Source organism: Phyllobates terribilis, unplaced genomic scaffold (genome assembly GCF_046119375.1).
Source record: "Phyllobates terribilis strain yellow unplaced genomic scaffold, ASM4611937v1 Scaffold_2__4_contigs__length_985480577, whole genome shotgun sequence".
Taxonomy (NCBI): domain Eukaryota; kingdom Metazoa; phylum Chordata; class Amphibia; order Anura; family Dendrobatidae; genus Phyllobates; species Phyllobates terribilis.
Window position 1 is genome coordinate 826,790,973 of NW_027362762.1, and position 22,942 is coordinate 826,813,914.

Sequence of the window (22,942 nt, forward strand, 5' to 3'; positions counted from 1 at the left end):
GTAGGAACACTGCTGGCAGTCTCTTGTTCTTTTATAATGGCTAGAGACTCCATGACAGCAGCAGCTCTATCAGGGTGGAGACTTGTCAGCCATCTTACAAGCAGACTGCATCACCCCATGCTCTCTGTAATACAGAAATGACTCAGTGTCGTCATAGAAACGGTAGAGAAGTCTAGCACTAGGAAAACCCTGCCACTAGCAAAGATGGCGTCCGCGCTCTCATCAGTATCCAGGTAATGTGTCCGCCCTCAGCCAATCACCGCACAGACGTGAAGGCTACCACGCGGTGATGGCGGTCACATGTTAAACATCACTGGGAAGCTCCGCCCACGGAAGGGAGTGAGGAGGTAAAGAAAATACAACCAAAACAAACCGCAGTAAAGTTGTCAGCAAGACTGGAGGACGGACCGGGGAAGCGGGGCAGGTAACGGGGCCTGCGGGCGTGTGTTATGGGTGCTGCTGTCATAGTCTGCTTCTTGTGATGTGATGAAAGGTGAGGTGTACCGGTGACCACTGTCCATGGCCTGATAGTGTGGGCGCTTCATGCAGATTTGTACATTAGGGGGCGCCACCACTGGGACAGCAGCTCTCCCATCCTTGTATAATATGTATGAGAACATAACTGGGAGTCTCTTCTAACCATACACCCCGGGGTCACGACATCCCACAGGTGACATGTCCGGCCACCTCTGGTCTGTTCTCGTGCTGTGATGGCTAGTGACTGTCCGCAGACTTCCACATGGCGGTGTCATGTGTATGACGTGCACGTTCCCTACATAGTAAGGATAATGTACACGTCGCGTGTAGAGGAATGGCGTTTTGGTATTTCACCTTTCATTATTATTACATAATGATTTTGAATTGATTAGTTTACATTGAAATGTCCTTATTTAAATGGACCTGGGCTGCAATACCAGACACGGTTTGTGGACAAAAGTGGCTCTGTGTTTTGAAGGAAAAAAATATATATTTCTTCCTGTTTTTCTTCTGCTTCAACTCCCTATAATAGGAATGTCAAACTCAAACACACAGAGGGTTAAAATTAAAAACTTGAACAAAGTCGTGGGCCGATCAGTATACAGTATAATGGGCCCCACATAGTCCTCCGTACAGTATAATGGGCCCCACATAATCCTCCGTACAGTATAATGGGCCCCACATAGTCCTCCGTACAGTATAATGGGCCCCACATAGTCCTCCGTACAGTATAATGGGCCCCACATAGTCCTCCGTACAGAATAATATACAGTATAATGGGCCCCACATAGTCCTCCGTACAGTATAACGGGCCCCACATAGTCCTCCATACAGAATAATATACAGTATAATGGGCCCCACATAGTCCTCCATACAGTATAATGGGCCCCACATAGTCCTCCGTACAGTATAATGGGCCCCACATAGTCCTCCGTACAGTATAATGGGCCCCACATAGTCCTCCATACAGAATAATATACAGTATAATGGGCCCCACATAGTCCTCCGTACAGTATAACGGGCCCCACATAGTCCTCCGTACAGTATAACGGGCCCCACATAGTCCTCCGTACAGTATAACGGGCCCCACATAGTCCTCCGTACAGTATAACGGGCCCCACATAGTCCTCCGTACAGAATAATGGGCCCAAATAGAGGTGGTGGTTCTGGTGTCGCTGGCAAAATATAACCACTCTGCTTGCCAGATTTGGCCCACGGGCCAGAGTTTGACATGTATGATCTATATGGTATATCTGTATGTATGATCTATATGGTATAGTCACATCTGGCCCCCAGCTCACACCAGAGCACCGGTTACCTGCCTTACTGAAGTGTAGATGCTGCGGAGCCTGGTTGGTTGTAGTGTAGTTCATCCAGAAGGAGGGAGACAAAGCTTCCCGGACTGTCCAGTGGTCAATTACATTATCCCCTGTGCTATTAAGCAGCAGCAATTCTTGTCGGGCTCCAAAGACATTTTTGTTATTCCTTAAACCTGTGTGTATGTAAGGTAGTGTGAGTGCAGTAATATATTCACTGATCGCCATCTTCCCATTTCTAGCGCCACTCCGGTCCTTTTTTTACTCACATGACTACAATTCCGACTCCAAATTCCCCCGACCCTCCATAGACTTACATTGTAAAAGCGACTACAGGCCCACACACAGACCCCAGCCGGCGAATTGGAATATCAGTCACTTGAGAAGAGGATCAGAGCGGCGCTGGAAACTGGGGAAACACTGATGAGCGAGTAAATTACCGCACTCCCACCACATTGCATACATGTTTAGACAATACAATAATTTTTCGCAGTGCTTCTTTAAAGTAGCAGCATCAAATAATCGTCCTATCTTGGCCACAATTTGCAGCTCCGTGCACTCATCCACATCTCGGATCGGTAGCTCATCTGTAGCACATCCATGTGGAAAATTCCTCATGTGCACTAGCACACAGGCAGCACATGAATGGAAAATACTGCAGTCTGATCTCGGCCTTAGGGCGCAGTCGGACGGCCGTATAAATGAGATCGGACCGCAATGCTCAGACTGGCCGCAGCTCTCCCAATCCGAGCTACATAGAAATACATGAAGCTGTGATGCTTGGGTTGGGAAAGCCGCCGGCCAGTCCGAACAGTGAGGTCCAATTTATACGGTCATCTGACTGTGCCCTAAAAGTAGTCAGGGCAGATCACATGCCAGACAGCACCCAGGACCGGAGGCCACTCATATAGTCCTCTATATACACTCATACCACAGATTTTTAGAAGAGCTACTTTCTGACCCACACATTCCATGTAAAGAACTGATATAATTTATTTTAGCACCTCAAATTTCTGCTTCCACTATTCTTCCTATCATAAGGCATGTTATATACATTTTTAAGACCCCAATACAGATTAGGCGTCATTCAGACTTCAGTTCTTCACATATGTGTTCTATCCGTGTTTTTCATTAATTGTACTCGTACCCTTTATAGTCTATGGGGCGGTTCACATGTTTTTTTTTCTTTTACTTGTTTTTTCTTTTGTGTGTGTGTGTGGACCGAATGATCTCACCAATAGACGGAGACATGTCAAATTTTTATCCGAGTCACGGAAAAAACTCACCAATACAAGTCTATGAGTCTGCCCAAAAATTGCCCAGCAATCAGATGCCATCTGTGTGCAGTCTGATGTTCATGTTTGTTTGATATGAGAAGTTTTTCCTCAAGCTTTTCCTACATGAAAAGAAAAAACTGATGAAATTCTGATGGGAAAAACTGACGCACACTGAACAAGCGCTGATATAAATCAAATCAATCAGTTTTTTGTGTACAAAAAGAAAATCACTGACGTCTGAACGCACCGATGTCAGCAGCATCAAGCAACAGTCTAATATGTATCGGGGCCTCCCGACCCCTCCCCCCCCCCTCATCTCAGCTGATGATGTCTGGGAAGAGAAGGATCCGGCCTGCTGAATTTGAGCTATCTGTCCATAGGTTCTCCCAGGAAGAGTGCTTATTACTCTATAATGTGATATTGGTCAAAAATGTAATTTGAATGTATTTTATGCTAACGTTGAACAGTTGCTCAACTCATTAAACTACTGTCACCAATGCACATATGATCATAATCAATGTCATATAATCTGTACTTGTATTGGATGAATCACGTGAAATATTTAGCATTTATTACAAGGATATAGTGATTAGTTTTATGACTATAGCACATAAAAAAATAACAGCTCTTGGTTATTGCATAAGAAGGAGAGCGAGTAATCTTATTATATGTAAAGGAATGGAAATTAATGTAAAGCATTCCAGAGAATGGGTGCAGCTACAGAAAAGCCTTGGGAGGGGGAGGTTAGGATTATGAAGGATGTTAATCTTGGATCAATAGCGGAATGGAGAGTATGGGTAAGTGGAGATGTAGGATGATGCAACACTGTGGAGAGCTTTGTATGCAAGTGTGATAAATTTATGTTGTAATTCTGTTATGATAGAGAAACCAGTGCAATGACTGACACAGGGTGGAGGCATCAGTGTAGCAGCTGGACAGAAATGTGAGCTGGCTGCTGTATTCAGTATGGATTGGAGAGAGGAGAGTTTAGTATTAGGCAGACCAATTAGTAGAGAATTGCAGTATTCATCATTTGGGCAGTGTTGTTTTGTTTTTTTTTTTTTGTTTTTTTTCTGTACCAATGCAATCGAAATGGTGCACACGATTTGTGAATTTTGCGCAAAGCCCAAAATTGCCTTCTTTTCTATCTTTAATTGGTTTTGCAACTTTTTAGTGGAAAAAGTCATACATTTTGCAAAGTAATGGCTTACATAAAATCACTCGTGGGGGTCTGGAGTAGAGTTGCACCAAAACTTCTTATTTTTTAAGTCTCTTTTAATGAATCTTGTCTAAAACATCTGGAAGAATCAGAAAACTAACGAAATCACTTGATTAATTTGTCGTAAGTCAAAAAGTCATTAATTGAGAGGTATTCACACCTAAAAAAAAACTGTGGAAATGTAATGATAAATCTGACACTATGAGTTTTTGAATCTGTGTATACAGTGCTCGAGCCTTAATTGAGAGGTATACGTTCCAGATGTAGGGTTTAAACATATTCCACTAAAAAGTCACTGTGTGTCGTATCTTGCCTATAGTGGCTGTTAAAAAAAAAAAAAGATATATTGTTGATACTTACAGGCGGAAGGGTGAACTGAGTCTTACGTTTAACAAGAAAGGCTGTGTGTGCACGATGCGGATTTGAAGCAGAAATTTCCTGACCGTTTTTGCCTCTCCCTGGCAGAAAAAACGCATGAGGATTTTACATGCGTTTTTGATGCGTTTTTTGAAGCGATTTTGTACATCAATGAATTCTTTTTGGAGCTAAATAAAGTTATTTGGTGGGACATTGCTTAAACTTTTGGATTACCATAAGAACTGGGGTGAGTATATTGGTTCATTTAAATGATTGAAGAATGGGTCTGTTGTATTTCAAATAAAGTGTTTACACTGTATCTGTGTGTTTATTTAACACTTTACTTTAATTAAGTTTGGGCATGAAAAGGTCTGATTGACACCTTGTCATCACCAAGCAAAAGAGCTGGATGTCATCTAGTCTGATTCGCCCAATCTTCATTAGCATTTCTATTCATGTGATTTATGCGGCTGCTGTGAGCTGCTAATTTTAGCCTAGGAAGGTACCATTAGGTAAACATGGTCCCTGGCCATAATTAACATCTCACAGCTGGTTCGTTAGCCTCTACGTCCCCCCGATCAGCACACAGCAGCACTTTGGACACAACGTATTTTTATTGCGTTCAGAATGCGGTGTTCTAATGCCTCACTTTTGTTGTCGGTACATGTGAATCCACCGCATATAATGACACTTCAATCGGTCAAAATCTGCAGCGGAGACTGGCATGTCCGCTACAGAAATGGACATGCTGCGGGTGAGTTTGGGTACGTGGCCACGGTCAGGAGCCGCTGCATGTTTGACGCTGCGTGTTTATGCAGCATCAAACTTGCAGCGTCCAGATGTTACATCATAGTGGATGAGATCTCTCGATATCCCATGTCCACTATGTGTATCAGAGGCTGCGAATCACCCGTGGACACTGACATGCGGCGCGTCTTTCAGGACCGCAGCATGTCAAATTCTGTTGCGGAGTCGCTAGTCTCCTCAACAGAAATTTGACCACTAGAAAGTATTGAATGCGATGAATGCATGGTTCAGTGAACACATGTGGGTTTACCTGCGTTCAATAGAATGCAACGTTTTGGACGCCGAAAAAATTTGCGTCCAAAGAGCTGCTACATCTGAATTATGGGCACAGAGCCTAAAATTAAAAAAAAAAAATGTCGTGGGCTCCCGCGTCATTTTTATAACCAGCAGAGGGAAAGCCGACTGCTGGGGGCTGATATTAGTAGCCGGGTAAGGGGCCATTAGCCAACAATGTTCCCTGTCTATTAATATCAGCCCACAGCTGTTTGTTTAGCCTTTACTGGCTAGATTACAGAGGGACCCCAGAAAAAAATTAATGTGGGGTCCCCCTATAAAATCTAACCAGCAAAGGCTAAACTAGACAGCTCCTGGCTGATATTAATAGCCAGGGAAGGGATCATGGATACTAGCCCCCTCTGCGGCTATTAATATCACCCCTCAGCAGTCCCAGAAATGGCTCATCCATAAGATGAGCCAAATCTGGTTCTTAGCCTCGCTCTTCCCACTGCCCTGTAGCGGTGACGAGTGGGGTAATGGGGTTGGGGTTCACGTCAGCCTTGTATTGGCGGCTGACATGAAGTCCAGGTTAGTAATGGAGGGCGTTATAAGACGCCCTCATTACTAACCGCGTGGTAAAATAGTCGCCACCTTTTTAATAAAAACACGGCCAGAATAAAGTATTTTAATGAAATAAAAAACACATGGTTTTTAATTATTTTTTTTTTATTGTACGCCTCCACGAAGCCCTCGATCTCCTGAAAAAAAAAACGTAAAATAACCATATTCCTCACCTGTCCGCCGTCAACGACGCAGTCCACGTACCGCCACCGAGTGTCCCACGACGATCTGGATCACTTCTACACGTGACATCAACAATCACTGATGTCACAGCGGTTTAATACAGCACTGTATACTGACAGGGGTGTAAAAATCACCCCAGTCAGTGTACATTGCTGTGCAGGAGGTCACTGGGGTTGATCAGCTGATCAGCCCCGGTGAACTTACCACCCTGGAAACATTCCGGTGAGCATCAGCTGATAGGTCACGTGACCGATCAGCTGATCGCTGGTGTCACTGATCAGCTGATGGACACGTGACCGATCAGCTGATCGCTGACATCAGCGCAGGTCCTGGAAGCACAGTATACTGTGCTTCTAGGACCTTCTCCCCGCAGTGTACCGCTGGCCGCCAGGCTGAAGACATCGCCGCCGGGGACCAGGACGACACCGGGAGCCGCCGGACAGGTGAGTATAGAGGTTTATTTTTTTCTTTTTACTTTTTTTTTTTTTTACTGCGGGCACACAGGCTGGGAAGAGCAGACTACTGCTCCTCTCATCCACGCCACTCTCATTCTTATCAGCCCGAGCGGCGGTCGGACGAGAGGAATAACAGCCTCCTCTCCCGACCCGGGTACCAACCGCAGCGCGTTTCTGGCGAGAATTCGCGCCCATTGACTTTCATTGAAACGCAGCAAATCCGCAGGTATAGATATTATACCTGCGGGTTTGCTGCGATTCAATGCAAGTCAGTGGGCATGAATTTGCGGCGGAAACGCCTAAACAATGGTAATGCTGCGGTTTTTGCTGCAATGGTAATCCGGAGCGGAAATTTCCTCATCATGTGCACAGCACATCTGGATTACCATTGCTATACATGGCAGACCTATTAGCAAGCGGTTTAAATGTGTTTCCGCGGCAGAAAAACAGCCGCGGAAATGCATTAAAACCACATCGTGTGCACATAGCCTAAGACAGAAGATTATTCCAGTATAAACACTAAGGTTCGATTCATATAATATGTGTGTGTGTGTGTGTGTGTGTGTATATATATATATTATATTATATTGTAATGCAGCGCCTTCCTGCATTGCTAAAATGTCCAGGGGGGGTGTTCTAGCTGACCATGTACCTCCCCTCAGGTGACTGATCACATGACTGTGACATCATCACAGGTTCTATGTGCACAGACTGATATATAAACCCTGGTAGTTTTGAAACAGGTGTGAAAGGCATGAGGCCTGATCCCTGTGTGTGGGACACCATTAGCCTGGAGGGGCTGGAAGAGAGAGGCCTGGTGAGGCAAGAGGCTAAATCCCTGTGTTTGGGCGCAGTAGCCCTGGAAGGCACGTGGCTTGGAGTCCACGGCTGGGAAGCCTTAAAACCACAGCTGTGGCGGAACAGAGCTGAGAGAAGCAGCTAAGACCCAGCAAAGGTAAAAATGGTTCTTTATATGGACATTGATGTTGTACCTTGCTGAAGTCTGTATCTAAAGCCAAGCGGGCATAGCTGCCATTGGAAAGGTCTCCTGGATGTTATGTGTATAACCATGCCGGGGAGCCACTGAGATGGACTATGTTATGTGCCATTATGAAGTGTAATAAACTGCTGGATGTCGTGTTATCAGAAAATGTGGCTGGTGTGCTTTAATTAACCCCGTGAAGCGAGTGTCCCCCAGCATGATGAATAGCGCTACCTTACAATATATATATATATATATTATACACTGCTCAAAAAAATAAAGGGAACACGCAAATAACACATCCTAGATCTGAATGAATGAAATATTCTCATTGAATACTTTGTTCTGTACAAAGTTGAATGTGCTGACAACAAAATCACACAAAAATCATCAATGGAAATCAAATTTATTAACCAATGGAGGCCTGGATTTGGAGTGTCGTGTGCCCCCCCCCCCCAAAAAAAAAAAATTAAAGTGGAAAAACACACTACAGGCTGATCCAACTTTGATGTAATGTCTTTAAAACAAGTCAAAATGAGGCTCAGTATTGTGTGTGGCCTCCACGTGCCTGTATGACCTCCCTACAACGCCTGGGCATGCTCCTGATGAGGTTGAGGATGGTCTCCTGTGGAATATCCTCCCAGACCTGCACTAAAGCATCTGCCAACTCCTGGACAGTCTTTGGTGCAACGTGACGTTGGTGGATGGAGCGAGACATGATGTCCCAGATGTGCTCTATCGGATTCAGGTCTGGGGAATGGGCGGGCCAGTCCATAGCTTCAATGCTTTCATCTCGCAGGAACTGCTGACGCACTCCAGCCACATGAGGTCTGGCATTGTCCTGCATTAGGAGGAACCCTATAGAAAACCTTTGGAGGGAGTTGAAAGTCTGTGTTGCCCAGCGACAGCCCCAAAACATCACTGCTCTAGAGGAAATCTGCATGGAGGAATGATCCAACCTTGTGAAGACTTACAAAAAACGTTTGACCTCTGTTATATATCCTTTGCTGGCAATGACAAAGTATTGAGATTAACTTTTGTAATTGACCAAATACTTATTTTCAACCAAAATTTGAAAAAAATTTCTTTCCAAATCAGACAATGTGATTTTCAGGATTTGTTTTCTCATTTTGTCTCTCATAGTTGAGGTCTAACTATGATGTCAATTACAGGCCTCTCTCATCTTTTTAAGTGGGAGAACTTGCACAATTAGTGGCTGACTAAATACTTTTTTCCCCCACTGTATATAATATATATATATGCTATATATTATATTGCAAAGCAATCCTACGCGTCTCAGAGGGTAGGGTCCACCTCCTTTCCTGACACAGTCTCCACTTGTTTCATCCGGTGCACACAGGTAGGCACAGTGTCAACCGTAACTTCCATTTATATGATCCTTTTTTTTCATATATGCTATGTTCACATCGCATTGGGTTCACAGTACTATATAGCGCATGTATATTTGCTTAATTTCTACTTAGTATCTCCACACACAAAGGAAGTTAGTGCGTTGAAAACACTTGTGCACAGTATACATTATATATACAGTGTGACAAAGTCACTGGCAAACTGCTGGAGGGGAGGTATGTTTCATTGAGGCTATTGGCTTCAGTGATTTGAAACACAAAAGTTTTGCTCCAGCACACTAAGTGTTGTGAAGGGTAAAAAAGCAATTTTAAGGGCTGAGTTTTTCAGAACAACCATAGAGCTCGTGGGAGGTTGTTCTCCATATTTCCACCCCAGGGTGTGGTCTGTGGTTTAAAAAGACGGCCTGCTGAGGCATTCAGTGTTCAGTATGTCTGGAGAGGCTAGCTCCAGAGAGGTAGTGTTGTGCTAACCTGAACCGTGTGCTAAACCCTGAGCGGGCGGATCCCTGCTACCACAAGGGCTGTGCTTGGGGTTGCCACTTTGTTTTGTTTTTCCTGTTTTGTCCAAAGAGTCGTGTTTACTTTGATGGACTCTGTCGGTTTATGCCACATTCTAATAAACCAGAAATTTAGAGAGACAGCTCTTTTAGCTGAGTGAGCCGATCTAGCACAATTGCCATGGCCGAAAGTGTTGGCACCCTTGAAATTTGTTTCAGAAAATGAAGTATTTCTCCCAGAAAATTATTGCAATTACATTGTTTTCTTATGCACATGCTTAATTCCTTTGTGCGTATTGTAACAAGACAAAAACAGAGAAAAAAAGGCAAATTGGACATAATTTCACTCACAACCACCAAAATGGGCCAGACAAATTGTTGGCACCCTCAACTTAATATTTGGTTTCACATGCTTTGGGAAACGATTGGTTGCAGTTATTTATTCCAATCTGCCTCATGGCGTTTTTGCCTTTGTGTGGATCAACATGTTAGATTATAGGTTGAACTCGATTGACTTACCTTCAAACTTAAAGGGAATCTGTCACCCCCTGGGACTTATCTGACCTCTAATATGGGCATGCAGGTGATAGAAATGTGAATCTATACTTACCTGTATGCCTCATATTAGAGGTCTAGTTGCTGTGAAATAGCTTTTTATTCTTTCAGGTTTCTGTCGCTTGCAGGCCCGGGGACCGCAATAAATCCCCGCCTCCTGTATTAATTAAAATGTTTCCTCCCTCCCCTGCACGTGACGTGCACTTATTCCTCCCTTCTATGCTCATTGTACAGGAGGGATCTTGTGCGTAGGTCACTGTGACATCCGCTCCAGTGACCTCTGGCATGAGCAACACTAAGGTGCTCTCCCCACTTCCTCCCTGCATCGTCATCGTTAGGATCCATATACATATGGTTTCTTACAATGACGATGTGGGGAGAGCACCTTAGTGTTGTGCACGCCGGAGGTTACTGGAGCGGAGTTCAGTGACTCGCCGGTGCTTGCTCACAAAATCATTGATGTACGCAACATAGCCGGGAGCAACAAGTGCGCCTTGCGTGAAAGGTGATGTGCGCATGCGCAAGATTTGGACTCCGAAACTGCACGTCACAGGGCATTGTGACGTGCAGGGGAGGGGGGAAACATTGTAATTCACAAAGTAGGCGGGGATTTCTTGCGTGCCTCGGGCCTGCAAGCATCAGAAACCTGAAAGAATAAAAAGCAATTGCACAGCAACCAGACCTCTAATATGAGGCATACAGATACAGTAGGTATAGATTTACATTTCTATCACCTGTATGCCTATATTGTACGTGAGATAAGTGCCAGGTGGTGACAGATTCCGTTTAAAACTATGAAATGGCAACGACCATGGCAGAGCCAGATCAATAGAACTGTATTGAAGTGCACAAGGTCTGTTTTGTGCTTGCAGCTGTATATGGCCATCATATCCAACTGCATTATTAGCAAATGCCACAATTTTTACTGATGGATTCACGCTGAATTTGACAGGAGAAGAAATATATAATTTGATACATCCAGAGGTTAATCAGATCTCCATAGACTCCTGTGGGGGTGCTGTATTACGGCTTGGTGGTTGTATGGTGCTGTTGTACGATATTGTGCATGAGGCCTTAGTTCTCACATGTGCCAAGGTCCCATAACTGATGTGCTTGTACCTTGCTGTTTGCATCTTACTTGCTGGTGTAAGAACATTTCTATTAAATAAAATGTTGGCATGTATATTTCAGCGAGTACAAGCCTTGATGTTTTGATTGTCGGCTTTACCCCAGACTCACGTGACAGCAGATTCACTGGTTTTGTTGTGTTTTCCTTATTTCTGTGTGTGACAGCTTGCCCGGAGCATGCTAAACTGTAAGCCACTTACTCCTGATCCCGCATGGTTTATGTGAGGAGAATTGGAACTGTTCATCAAGAAAGAAATCTTTACAAACAACTTTAATCCGTCTAATCCTGTAACCAAGAAAATCTGCGTAACAAATCTCTTGTATGTGAACCTTAAATAATGGAATGCATTAAGTGCAGTCCGTTAGATCGGGTGATGAAGGGTTAATCACGTGTGGCAGGTTTGTTGCCGTCATGTCATTTCGTCCTATTCACCTGAATGGAGATTGCAGAAATATATGTGCATAACGCAGAAACAGCCCCAGTCATGTGAACTGGATTTTTAGTATAGCAAGCTTATCACTCCCATGGGCATTGTTATGAAGTCTCCATTTTTTTTATCCATATTCAGTTTGTTTCTAAAATATTTTCACAGGCCCAGACAAGCATCTTTAATTTATAATCTCAGAATAACCCCCCTTAACATTCTAGGCCGAAATATAAAAACCGTAAAATGGAACTAGAATTATATTTGTTTTTCTGTTATCTTTTAGGATCAGAAATGGATCCTGACAATCTGTGCCTTGAATCACTAACGATAGATCCTAATAAGCTGCATTTAAAGTGAGTATGGCTTTTATCTCATTTTTTTTTTAATACAAACTTACTGTCATTTTCTATCCAGATGAACAAAATTGATTCAATACTATTTACAAGTGTGACATAGCGTTCACTCACCATATTGTATACGTTATGAGCTCACCTGGAGAAGTGGATTCTCTAAGTCATACGTGCCACATCTAGCCCGCAGGGTAGTTATATTTGGCCTGCGACACCAGAACCGCCACCTCTATGTGGGGCCATTATTCTGTATGGAGGACTATGTGGGGCCCATTATTCTGTATGGAGGACTATGTGGGGCCCATTATTCTGTATGGAGGACTATGTGGGGCCCATTATTCTGTATGGAGGACTATGTGGGGCCCATTATTCTGTATGGAGGACTATGTGGGGCCCATTATTCTGTATGGAGGACTATGTGGGGCCCATTATTCTGTATGGAGGACTATGTGGGGCCCATTATTCTGTATGGAGGACTATGTGGGACCCATTATTCTGTATGGAGGACTATGTGGGGCCCATTATTCGGTATGGAGGACTATGTGGGGGGGCCCATTATTCGGTATGGAGGACTATGTGGGGGGGCCCATTATTCGGTATGGAGGACTATGTGGGGGGGCCCATTATTCGGTATGGAGGACTATGTGGGGGGGCCCATTATTCGGTATGGAGGACTATGTGGGGGGGCCCATTATTCGGTATGGAGGACTATGTGGGGGGGCCCATTATTCGGTATGGAGGACTATGTGGGGGGGCCCATTATTCGGTATGGAGGACTATGTGGGGGGGCCCATTATTCGGTATGGAGGACTATGTGGGGGGGCCCATTATTCGGTATGGAGGACTATGTGGGGGGGCCCATTATTCGGTATGGAGGACTATGTGGGGGGGCCCATTATTCGGTATGGAGGACTATGTGGGGGGGCCCATTATTCGGTATGGAGGACTATGTGGGGGGGCCCATTATTCGGTATGGAGGACTATGTGGGGGGGCCCATTATTCGGTATGGAGGACTATGTGGGGGGGCCCATTATTTGGTATGGAGGACTATGTGGGGGGGCCCATTATTCGGTATGGAGGACTATGTGGGGGGGCCCATTATTCGGTATGGAGGACTATGTGGGGGGGCCCATTATTCGGTATGGAGGACTATGTGGGGGGGCCCATTATTCGGTATGGAGGACTATGTGGGGGGGCCCATTATTCGGTATGGAGGACTATGTGGGGGGGCCCATTATTCGGTATGGAGGACTATGTGGGGAGGCCCATTATTCGGTATGGAGGACTATGTGGGGAGGCCCATTATTCGGTATGGAGGACTATGTGGGGGGGCCCATTATTCGGTATGGAGGACTATGTGGGGGGGGCCCATTATTCGGTATGGAGGACTATGTGAGGGGGCCCATTATTCGGTATGGAGGGCTATGTGGGGGGGCCCATTATTCGGTATGGAGGGCTATGTGGGGGGGCCCATTATTCGGTATGGAGAGCTATTGGGGGGGCCCATTATTCTGTACACTGCTTGACCCGCGACTTGGTCTAATTTTTTTTTATTTTGGCCCTCTTTAAGTTTGACATCATTGCTCTAAGCTGTCGGTTTGAGCGAGCAGCACAGACCGGAGGCAACTGTGCAGTGGAGCTGGTCTTAATGGGCGACACTTGGATCAGCTCAAACCGAGAGGCCAGGGTATGTGTGACAGTGGACAAGCAAGTGGAGCAAGTAGAGTATACTGTCATTTCAGCACGGGATCACAGCTGATTCTTTCTGTGAGGTAAAACATAGCTTAAAAACACACAGTGAAATGTTTTAGCTCACAGAATCCGCTGCAATCCCTGCTGTCCTGTCTGTATACTCTTTTGCTTCCCCCTCTGCCCAGGAGCCATTATTACACAGTACACAGTAGGGGCCCATGTATAAGATTATCTCAGCACAAAAAAAAATTTTGTTAACACATTCAATTGTGGAACTTATTTTTATTGCAAGGTCTAATAATTAAAATGTACTTTGTTCATGGGAAAACCCCTTTAACGTTTATTCAGTCTAGGTTTAAACAAGGTATAAAAAAATACAGGTGCACATAAACTGGCAAGTTTCCTTCTAAGCCTCTTGTAGAATTAAGAAACGCTTCCAGCTGTTTGTTAAAATGTTTTCAAGATAAAGCTTCCCAGTGGAATGCCATAGAAACAAGACAATATTATTTAATTGGAGTACAGGAAAAAGAAGTAATGGAAGCAAGAATACTTTCAGGTTCGATTAAATATGAGGGCCATCTAAAGAGGTGTCACGTGGATCAAAGAACCCGGATAGGCTATTAGTTGTGCGGGACCGAATATTAACCGCTTCCTGACCACCCACTGTATATAAACGTCGGCACTGCCTGGGCTCTGTGCAGCCCCGACATTTATAAACGGTCGGTGGTCCCGCAGCGCTCAGGACCCCCAGGGTCCTGCAAGCGCTGCCGGTGTGGTGCAGAGTGACAGCTCTGACAGGGGACATTATTGGGACCTGATTGGATCAGGTCCCAATGATGTTAACCCTTTGCTATCTTCTAGATGCCACGATCTATAGCGATCGCGGCATTTAGAAGATAGTAAGGGGAGAAGGGGTCGTCCACTTACCTCTCCGACGGCCCCCTGATGTCTGAGAGGACCTGGCGTTGTCATGGCAGCCGGAGGTCACATGACCGCCTCCGGGTCTGCCATGTACGGTGTCCTGCTAGGCTCAGCCTGCAGCTGAGTCTAGCAGGAGATAATGACAGTTTTACACTGTCAGCTCTCATGCAATGCAATACATGTCTATTGCTTTGCATGAGAACCGTGATTAGAAAAATAAAAATTAATGTCCCATACAGGGACTAAGTAAAAATGTAAAAAAAAAAAGTCTAAAAATGTTTTCAAACTGTTAAAAAAAAAAAAAAAATCACAAAATAAATAAAAATAAATAAAATATTAAACCAATAAATCAGTATATTTATGCAAAAACAAAAAAAGTACACATATTTGGTCCGTGTCCGAAACAACCCGATCTATAAAACTGTCATGCTAATTAACTCTTCTGTGCACACTGTGAAAAAAAAAAAAAAACGGAGAAAAAAACTATGCTTTTTCATCATATTGCCAAACAAAAAGTGGAATAAAATGCAATCAAAAAGCCAAATGGAAATAAAAATGGTACTGCTGAAAACGTCATCTTGTTCCGCAAAAAAAAAGCCGCCATACAGCTCCATCAGCCGAAAAATAAAAAAGTTATAGCTCTCAGAATAAAGCGACGCAAAAAAATTATTTTTTCTATAAAATAGTTTTATTGTGTAAAAGCGCCAAAACATAAAAAAAAGATATAAGTGTAGTATCGCTGTAAACGTACTGACCCGAATAATAATGCTGCCTTATCACTTTACCACACGCAGAATGGCATAAAAAAAAAAAAAAAACTCAAAAAACAATTCCTGAATTGTTGGTTTTTATTCATTTTACCTCCCAAAAAAACGGAATAGAAAGCGATCAAAATATGTCATGTACCAATAAAAATGCCAACTCGTCCCGCAAAAAACAAGCCCTCACATGACTCTGTCGGCCGAAATATGGAAAAATTATAGCTCTCAAAATATGGCGATGCAAAACTAGATTTTGCAAAAAAAAACGTTTTTTAGTGTGTGACAACTGTTAATCATAAAAACCCGATATGAATCTGGTATAGCTGTAATCGCACCGACCCGAAGAATAAAGTAATCTAATCACGTATACCACACGAGGAACGTAAAAAATAAATCAAACCAATTCTTCACCTGCTGCTCATTTGCTTATTATGTCTCCCAAAGATCGCAGTAAGGCTCTGCTCACATTTATCCTGCGCTCTGCGCTGAGCACTTACACCGAGGTTTCCGTATAAATCTCTGAAATACGTGATTCAGACTGAATTCATGACGGAAGATTCCCTGTAATGAGGCAGATATAGGCACTGTGGATGCCATCTGGCCTGTGATCCCACGGTGTCAGTTTTTTTTAGACGTGCATAAAAGTGCGGTTGGCCACAATTTTGTGCACTTCTGAAAAAAAGGACACCACGAAACAGAGGCCAGATGCAGTCCAGAGGAACTCTGCTGCCTCATTATAGTGAATGGATTCCGCAGGGGTTTCATCTGAATTACACCACTTGGAAATTTAGATGGAAACCCCGATGTAAGTGCTCAGCCTAGAGCGCCGGATAAATGTTACGTAAAATGTTCCCAATAAAAGCTTCAACTCAGTCCTCAAAAAAAGCTAGTCCCCACTCATGCCCGTTATCTGTTTAAAATATAAGGGACTTCCAAGTTACTGGTAGCAGAAAGGCTCTGGAAAAGCGAAATGGCCCTTGCCCTCCAAAAGAAACTCAGAAAATTTTGTGTGCTCCCAAATCCAAATGCCTCCCTCCCTTCTGAGCCCCACAATGTGCCTAAACTACATTTAGGGTCCACATGTTTGGCATTCCTGTAGCAATGAGAGCTTGCCTAATTTACAGGTGCATGTCTCCAGAAGCACGATCTGGGCACAACGTACTGGTCACTACAGCGTACTGGTCACTTCAACAGCAGTTTGAAATTTTCACTCAGCAACATCCACTGCTGCTTGTTTCTGGAAAAGACCTATGGAGTCAAAATCGTCACTACACCTGTAGGTAAATTCTCAAAGGGGTATAATTTCCAAAATGGGGTCACTTGAGGGGGGATTCTGCTCTTCTAGCACTTAGGGGCTGTTTATATGGAGGCCGCAAACTATTCTACAATAATTTGTTCTCCAAGAGTCAAATAGCGCTCCGTCCCTCCTGGATCTCGCCGTATGGCTAAGCGGTACGATACAGTCACATATGGGGTATTGCCATGTTTAGAAGAAATTGTGTGACACATTTCGGCACCATTTTTACCCATTGCCCTGTGTGAAAATGTAAAATCTGAGGGTAAAACATTTTTTGTGGTAAAAATATAATTGTTTTCTTCACTGCCCAATGGTATAAATTTAAAAATTAAAAAATATTCACTACTTCCTTAGATGAATTCCTTGAGAGGTGTAGTTTACAAAATGGGGTCACTTGAAAGGGTTTCTGCTGTTTCGGCATGTCACCGACTCTTCAAATGTGACATGGTGTCTGCAACCTATCCCAGTCAATATATAGCGCTCCTTTCTCTTCTGAACCCTGCCGTACACCAAAGCAGTGGTTTTCCCCCACATATGGGGTATCGGCGTACTCCGGAGAAATTGCACAACAAATTTCATGGTGCAATTTATCCTATTACCTTTATGAAGGGATGAAAAACGTTTTTGTGGGAAAAATGTGAACATTTTATTTTTACGGCTCAATATTCTAAACTTCTGTGAAGCACCTGGGGGTTCAAGGTGCTCACCACACATCTAGAAAAGTTCCCTAAGGGGTCTAGTTTCCAAAATGGTGTCACTTGTGGGCGGTTTCCACTGTTTAGGCACATCAGGGGCTCCCCAAATGCGACATAGCGTCCGGTAATTATTCAAACAAATTTTTCATTCAAAAAGTCTAATGGCGCTCCTTCCCTTCCGAACCCTGCAGTGCGCCCAAACAGTGGTTTTCCCTCAGATATGGGGTATCAGCGTGCTCAGGAGAAATTGCACTACAAATTGTGTAGTCCATTTTTTCCTGTTACCCTTGTGAAAATAAAAAAATTGGGTCTAAAGTAACATTTTTGTCAAAAAGGGTATGTGCACACGATGCAGAAATGAAGCAGAAAATTTCTGCATCTCCCTGGCAGAAAAAACGCATGCAGATTGTGCATGCTTTTTTCCTGCAGAATACATGCGGATTCACATGCGTTTCCGCATGTGGATTGACAAGCGCTTTCCAGGCGATTTTAGCATCACCTGGAAAGTGCTTGACAACTAGGTCACACTATATAAATCCATGCAAACAGCATGGATTTATATAGTGTGACCCGAGAGAGTGTATATACTTACCTCCGATGGCCCGCGCTGTCCTGCTCAATCCGTTCTCCCTCGCCGGCAACTTTGAATTGAAAGACCTGCCGACGTCAGCGTCACGTGACCCGTCACATGACTCTGACGTCAGCGCAGGTCCTTCAACTCACTGCAAGTGCCGGGAACCAAGCAGGAGCGGTGCGCGGGCTGACAGATGGTAAGTATATATATTTTTATTTATTTTATTCTTGTTTTAGCAGCTTTTTTAATGGTACCTTGTTGTGGATGAGACTCTCCTCTCCTCCACACCCGGGTACCATCAGCACATTAGAACGCACCAATTACGCAAGTACAGATGCAGTCTTGCGGAATTGGAGCGTTCTAATGCAAGTCAATGGCGGCGAAAACGCCGCGTTTACGCAAAATTAAATGACATGCTGCGGATTTTTGAGCGCAGCGTTTACACTGCGGAAAAATCCGCATCATGGGCACAGCACATGCGGATTTCAATTGGGGAACATTGCTGCCCTTCTACCATGCGTTTCCGCGGCGTTTACGCAACTGCAAAAACGCCGCGGAAGCGCATTAAATACGCATCGTGTGAACTCAGCCAAAAAGTTAAATGTTCATTGTTTTCTTCCACATTCCAAAAATTCCCGTGAAGCACCTGAAGGGTTAATAAACTTCTTGAATGTGGTTTTGAGCACCTTGAGGGGTGCAGTTTTTAGAATGGTGTCACTTTTGGGTATTTTCTGTCATAAAGGCTCCTCAAAGTCACTTCAAATAAGATGTGGTCCCTAAAAAAAATGTTTTTTGTAAATTTTGTTGGAAAAATGAGAAATCGCTGGTCAACTTTTAACCCTTATAGCTTCCTAACAAAAAAAAAAATGTTGGTTCCAAAATTGTGCTGATGTAAAGTAGACATGTGGGAAATGTTATTTATTAACTATTTTGTGTGACATATCTCTCCTATTTAAGGGCATGAAAATTCAAAGTTTGAAAATTGCGAAATTTTCGCCAAATTTCCGATTTTTTTCACAAATAAACGCAAGTGATATCGAAGAAATTTTACCACTATCATGAAGTACAATATGTCACAAAAAAGCAATCTCAGAATCAGGGGGATCCGTTGAAGCGTTCCAGAGTAATTACCTCAAAGTGACAGTGGTCAGAATTGTAAAAATTGGCCTGGTCACGAAGGCGGAAACAGGCTCTGGCGCGAAGTGGTTAAGGTTTTTTTTTTTTTTATATAAATATCAAGGAGGCCCGCGATTTTGGCCCTCTGTATATTTGAGTTGGACATCCCTGCTCTAGACCTAATTTTAATTCTTCATGATCAGAAATGGAGTCATTTTTTCCTGCCAAAAAGAATATTTTGAAGAAGAAACCGCAGGGAGAATTTTTTGATTTTGAAGAATTTTGTGAAATGACTGCTTCACCTATGGCAATAGAGGCATCCACTTCTAGGAATAATGGCTCATCAACATCAGGGTGGTGTGAGTCTAGGTTTCTAAAAAGATTAGGATGTCATCCCGACAGCATAAGGGCTCTTTCACACTTCCGGATATTTCCGGTACTGGAAAAACCAGTACCAAAGATATCCGTGTCCGTGTGTATGATACATGTGGCAACCGTGTGCTGCATCAGTTTCACATGTACTGGCGCCTGGGAATCAGTGGTACAGTTAGCGTTGTTCCCAAGAACAAAATGAAAAAAATCCTTCTACTCGCCTGTCCTAAGTGTCCCACTCTGAAATCAATCTGACCGCACATGCTAAAGAGCAGAGGAGAATGGCGCGCTCCAGCGAGCAGGCCCCTGACTTGCGCTGACCTCACCGAGCGGTGTCCTGTGACTCAGTGAACTTAGCGGAGGACAGGGGCCTGCTCGCTGGAGCACGTCATTCTCCTCTGCTCCTCAGCGCGTGTGGTCAGATGGATTACAGCATGGGACACTTAGGACAGGTGAGTATAAGTATTTTTTTTATTTTATTCTTATTTTTACAGGTTTTGGACACAGTAGGGGCAGAATACTACTCTGAACATTGTCCCTTGCTGGCGCTGGGGACAGCGCCAGCAGGGGACAATAATGACAGATGCCTGCAGCACCTGGCGCTTGGGAACAGCGCTAACTGTACCGCTGATTCCCAGGCGCCGGTATGTGTCACACTGATGACACATGGTTGTCATCCGTGTGTCATCAGTGTGCACTTGTATGGGACATTTTGCGGGCCGTGCTGCGGGTAAAAAACAGACATGTCAGCGTGTTTTGCCCACAGAGACACGGTCCGTGAAAACACACTGACGTGCACAGACCCATTCATTTGAATGGGTCTACGTGTGTCAGTGTCTCCAGTACGTGTGGAAACTGACACGACATGAACTCGAAACATGAAAACCTTTGAAAGAGGCCTAAGACATACTGATACAGGTCATCACTAATGATTTTATTAACAAAATCCGGGAACACAGCCTTTGCATTGCATAATCTGAAAGGCCTGACGAGGTATTCAGAATGTACAATATAGGTGTAGAACTTGCTCTTCCATTTGTCACCCCTTACTGACATATGACATACTAGGACTGGAACTGAGCCCTTTCAAGCCCCCTAAGCGAACTACAAAATACAGTTTTAACAAAAATAAATAAAATGTTTTTTAAAGTATGAAAATTCCCCCCCCCTCCCCCTTCTTTTCCCAATATTAAAAATAGCGATACCACATGTGTATTTTTTAAATGTCTGTCTGTAAAAGACCGATCTACTGAAATATATAATTAACCAGGACTGTGGAGTCAGTAAGCCAAACCCCCGACTCCTCAATTTCCATGACATCAACTCCGACTCCAACTCCGTCATACATGGCTCATGTTTAAGTGATAAATTTACTGTAGCACAGATTCATCTCAGCTGAAAGTCTAGACCCTTAGATCAGGAATAGGACTTACATTTATAGGACATTTCATACTTTTTCCAAATTCTCATGAAAAAATATTCCCCACAAATTGCATTGAACTACTGTACTGTTATTATATATTTTAGGAGTTGGAGTCGGTCCATTTTATACCGACTCCACCAAAATGGTCACCGACTCCACTACTCGGACTCCGCAGCCCTGTAATTAATCCATTCAGTAAACTGCTTAATGAGAAAAAAAAAATGCCAGAATTGCTTTTTTTCAGCCGCCGCAACACCTAAAAAAAATGCTGTGGGAAGTAATCAAGACAATGTATCTACCCCAAAATTATATCAATAAAAACATCAGCTCACGGCGCAAAAAATAAGCCCTAACACAGCTATATCAGCCAAAAATTTAAACTGTTATGGGTCTCTGAAAATGACGACACAAGCTATTTTTTTTCTATGAATTTTTGAAAAAAAAAAATGGTTTTTACCTTTTAAAAAAACTATGCTTGTTTGGTATCAAAGTAATCATATTGATCTGGAGAATCATATTGACAGGTAATTTTTACTATATAATGCTTTAAAAGCTACCCCCCCCCAAAAATTGTGGAATTGTGGGGTTTTTTGCAATTTTGCTGCACTTGGAATTTTTTTTCTTATCCTGCCTTTCAGTACATCACATGATATAATGGAAAATGTCACTCAAACGTACAACTTGTCCCACAAAAAACATACCCTTATACAGTTATGTAGACGGAAAAGTCGAAGGGGAGGAAAGACGGAAAATTGCTGTCACAGGGGTTAATACAGATAAGGTTATGAGCTTTGAGGCAAATTTGACAGCAAGATGCTCACCACCAGGAGGCAGTCTGGTCAGACAATCAATAATTATTATATTATAAATCCGAGCATGTAGCCTTAGCCATGGAAGTCCCAGAAACGCCAATATGTCAGGAAATGTACTCAAAATGAAGTGCTTCCTTCTCAGTCAGGAATTGAGTATGACCAATAGAAATTGTGGAGCCATTCACAGAGTTTAGTTCCAGATGTGTCCATAAAGAAACAAACCTCTGACAAGCTTGCCTCTCATGGAGGATAGAGATAACCTCCAAGGTGATTTCCACTCCTCCCCCGACACTCTGTTTTCTATTAGGGTCTGATGTTTTCCTGTTTTGGCCTTCGAGTTTGAAGCTGTCTATGCGAGAGTGATCCTTTTCACCGCAGGATAGGCAGTAAGGCGACGAGATCTTTCGGCCAATGCCAATTTGCATGGGTTCCTGTATAACCTTTCTGGCAGGAGGTGTGTTAGGCACCTGTCTTGACTCCAAGATAAGGCTCTGCTATGGCCACCACGTTTTGCTTTGCTCCATGGCGGGTTTCTCTAGTTACTCTGCATACTTCACTGATATCCTCATCCAAGGGATTTTAAGGTCAACTTGTGTTGTCTGAGTGTTCAGTCATTGTTGTGTTCAGTTGCCCCTTGTCTTGGAGTTTGCTACGATCCAGTTCCTTTAGCTGCAACCATCTCTGCAAACTCCTGTGTTTAACCAAGTTACATTTACTGCTTCCATACCTGCTGAATATTCCCCATGAGTTCAGTTATGGTCTGAGTATTTATTGGACTGCTGAATATCCCATCATCTGCTGTATGCATTACCAACTGTTTTTTTTAGACACATTACATTGCAGTCAGTTGTTAACTCCTTCAACCTTTATCTACCTCATGGTTAAGACCTTCTTTTTTAACACTTCATCTTCTCTCCTGAATTTGTCTTCTACTTTCCTGACTCTCTGGAATCTGGTGTGTTCTGCGGCGCTTTCTTGCCATCCAGTATAGCCATTTGTCCAGCTCCTCAACTCTGCGCTTTTGCCCTTGGTTTGTGTGT

The 22,942-nt window shown here is 43.6% G+C and overlaps 1 protein-coding gene across 4 annotated transcripts in view; it reads left to right on the top strand.

Moving 5' to 3' along the window:
* The first annotated feature begins 272 nt into the window (after positions 1-272).
* The window catches only part of INPP5K (inositol polyphosphate-5-phosphatase K), a 63,216-nt gene continuing 40,546 nt past the window's right edge, over positions 273-22,942 (top strand). Inside the window, exons 1-2 of one of the 4 annotated variants that reach the window (XM_073667739.1) lie at positions 273-424; positions 12,172-12,241. In XM_073667739.1, the coding sequence (XP_073523840.1) occupies positions 12,180-12,241 (62 nt within the window). In that variant the 5' untranslated portion in view covers positions 273-424; positions 12,172-12,179. Of the gene's footprint in view, positions 494-12,171; positions 12,242-22,942 lie in introns of all 4 variants that reach the window. The other 3 variants (XM_073667740.1, XM_073667738.1, XM_073667741.1) reach the window with 3 other exon arrangements.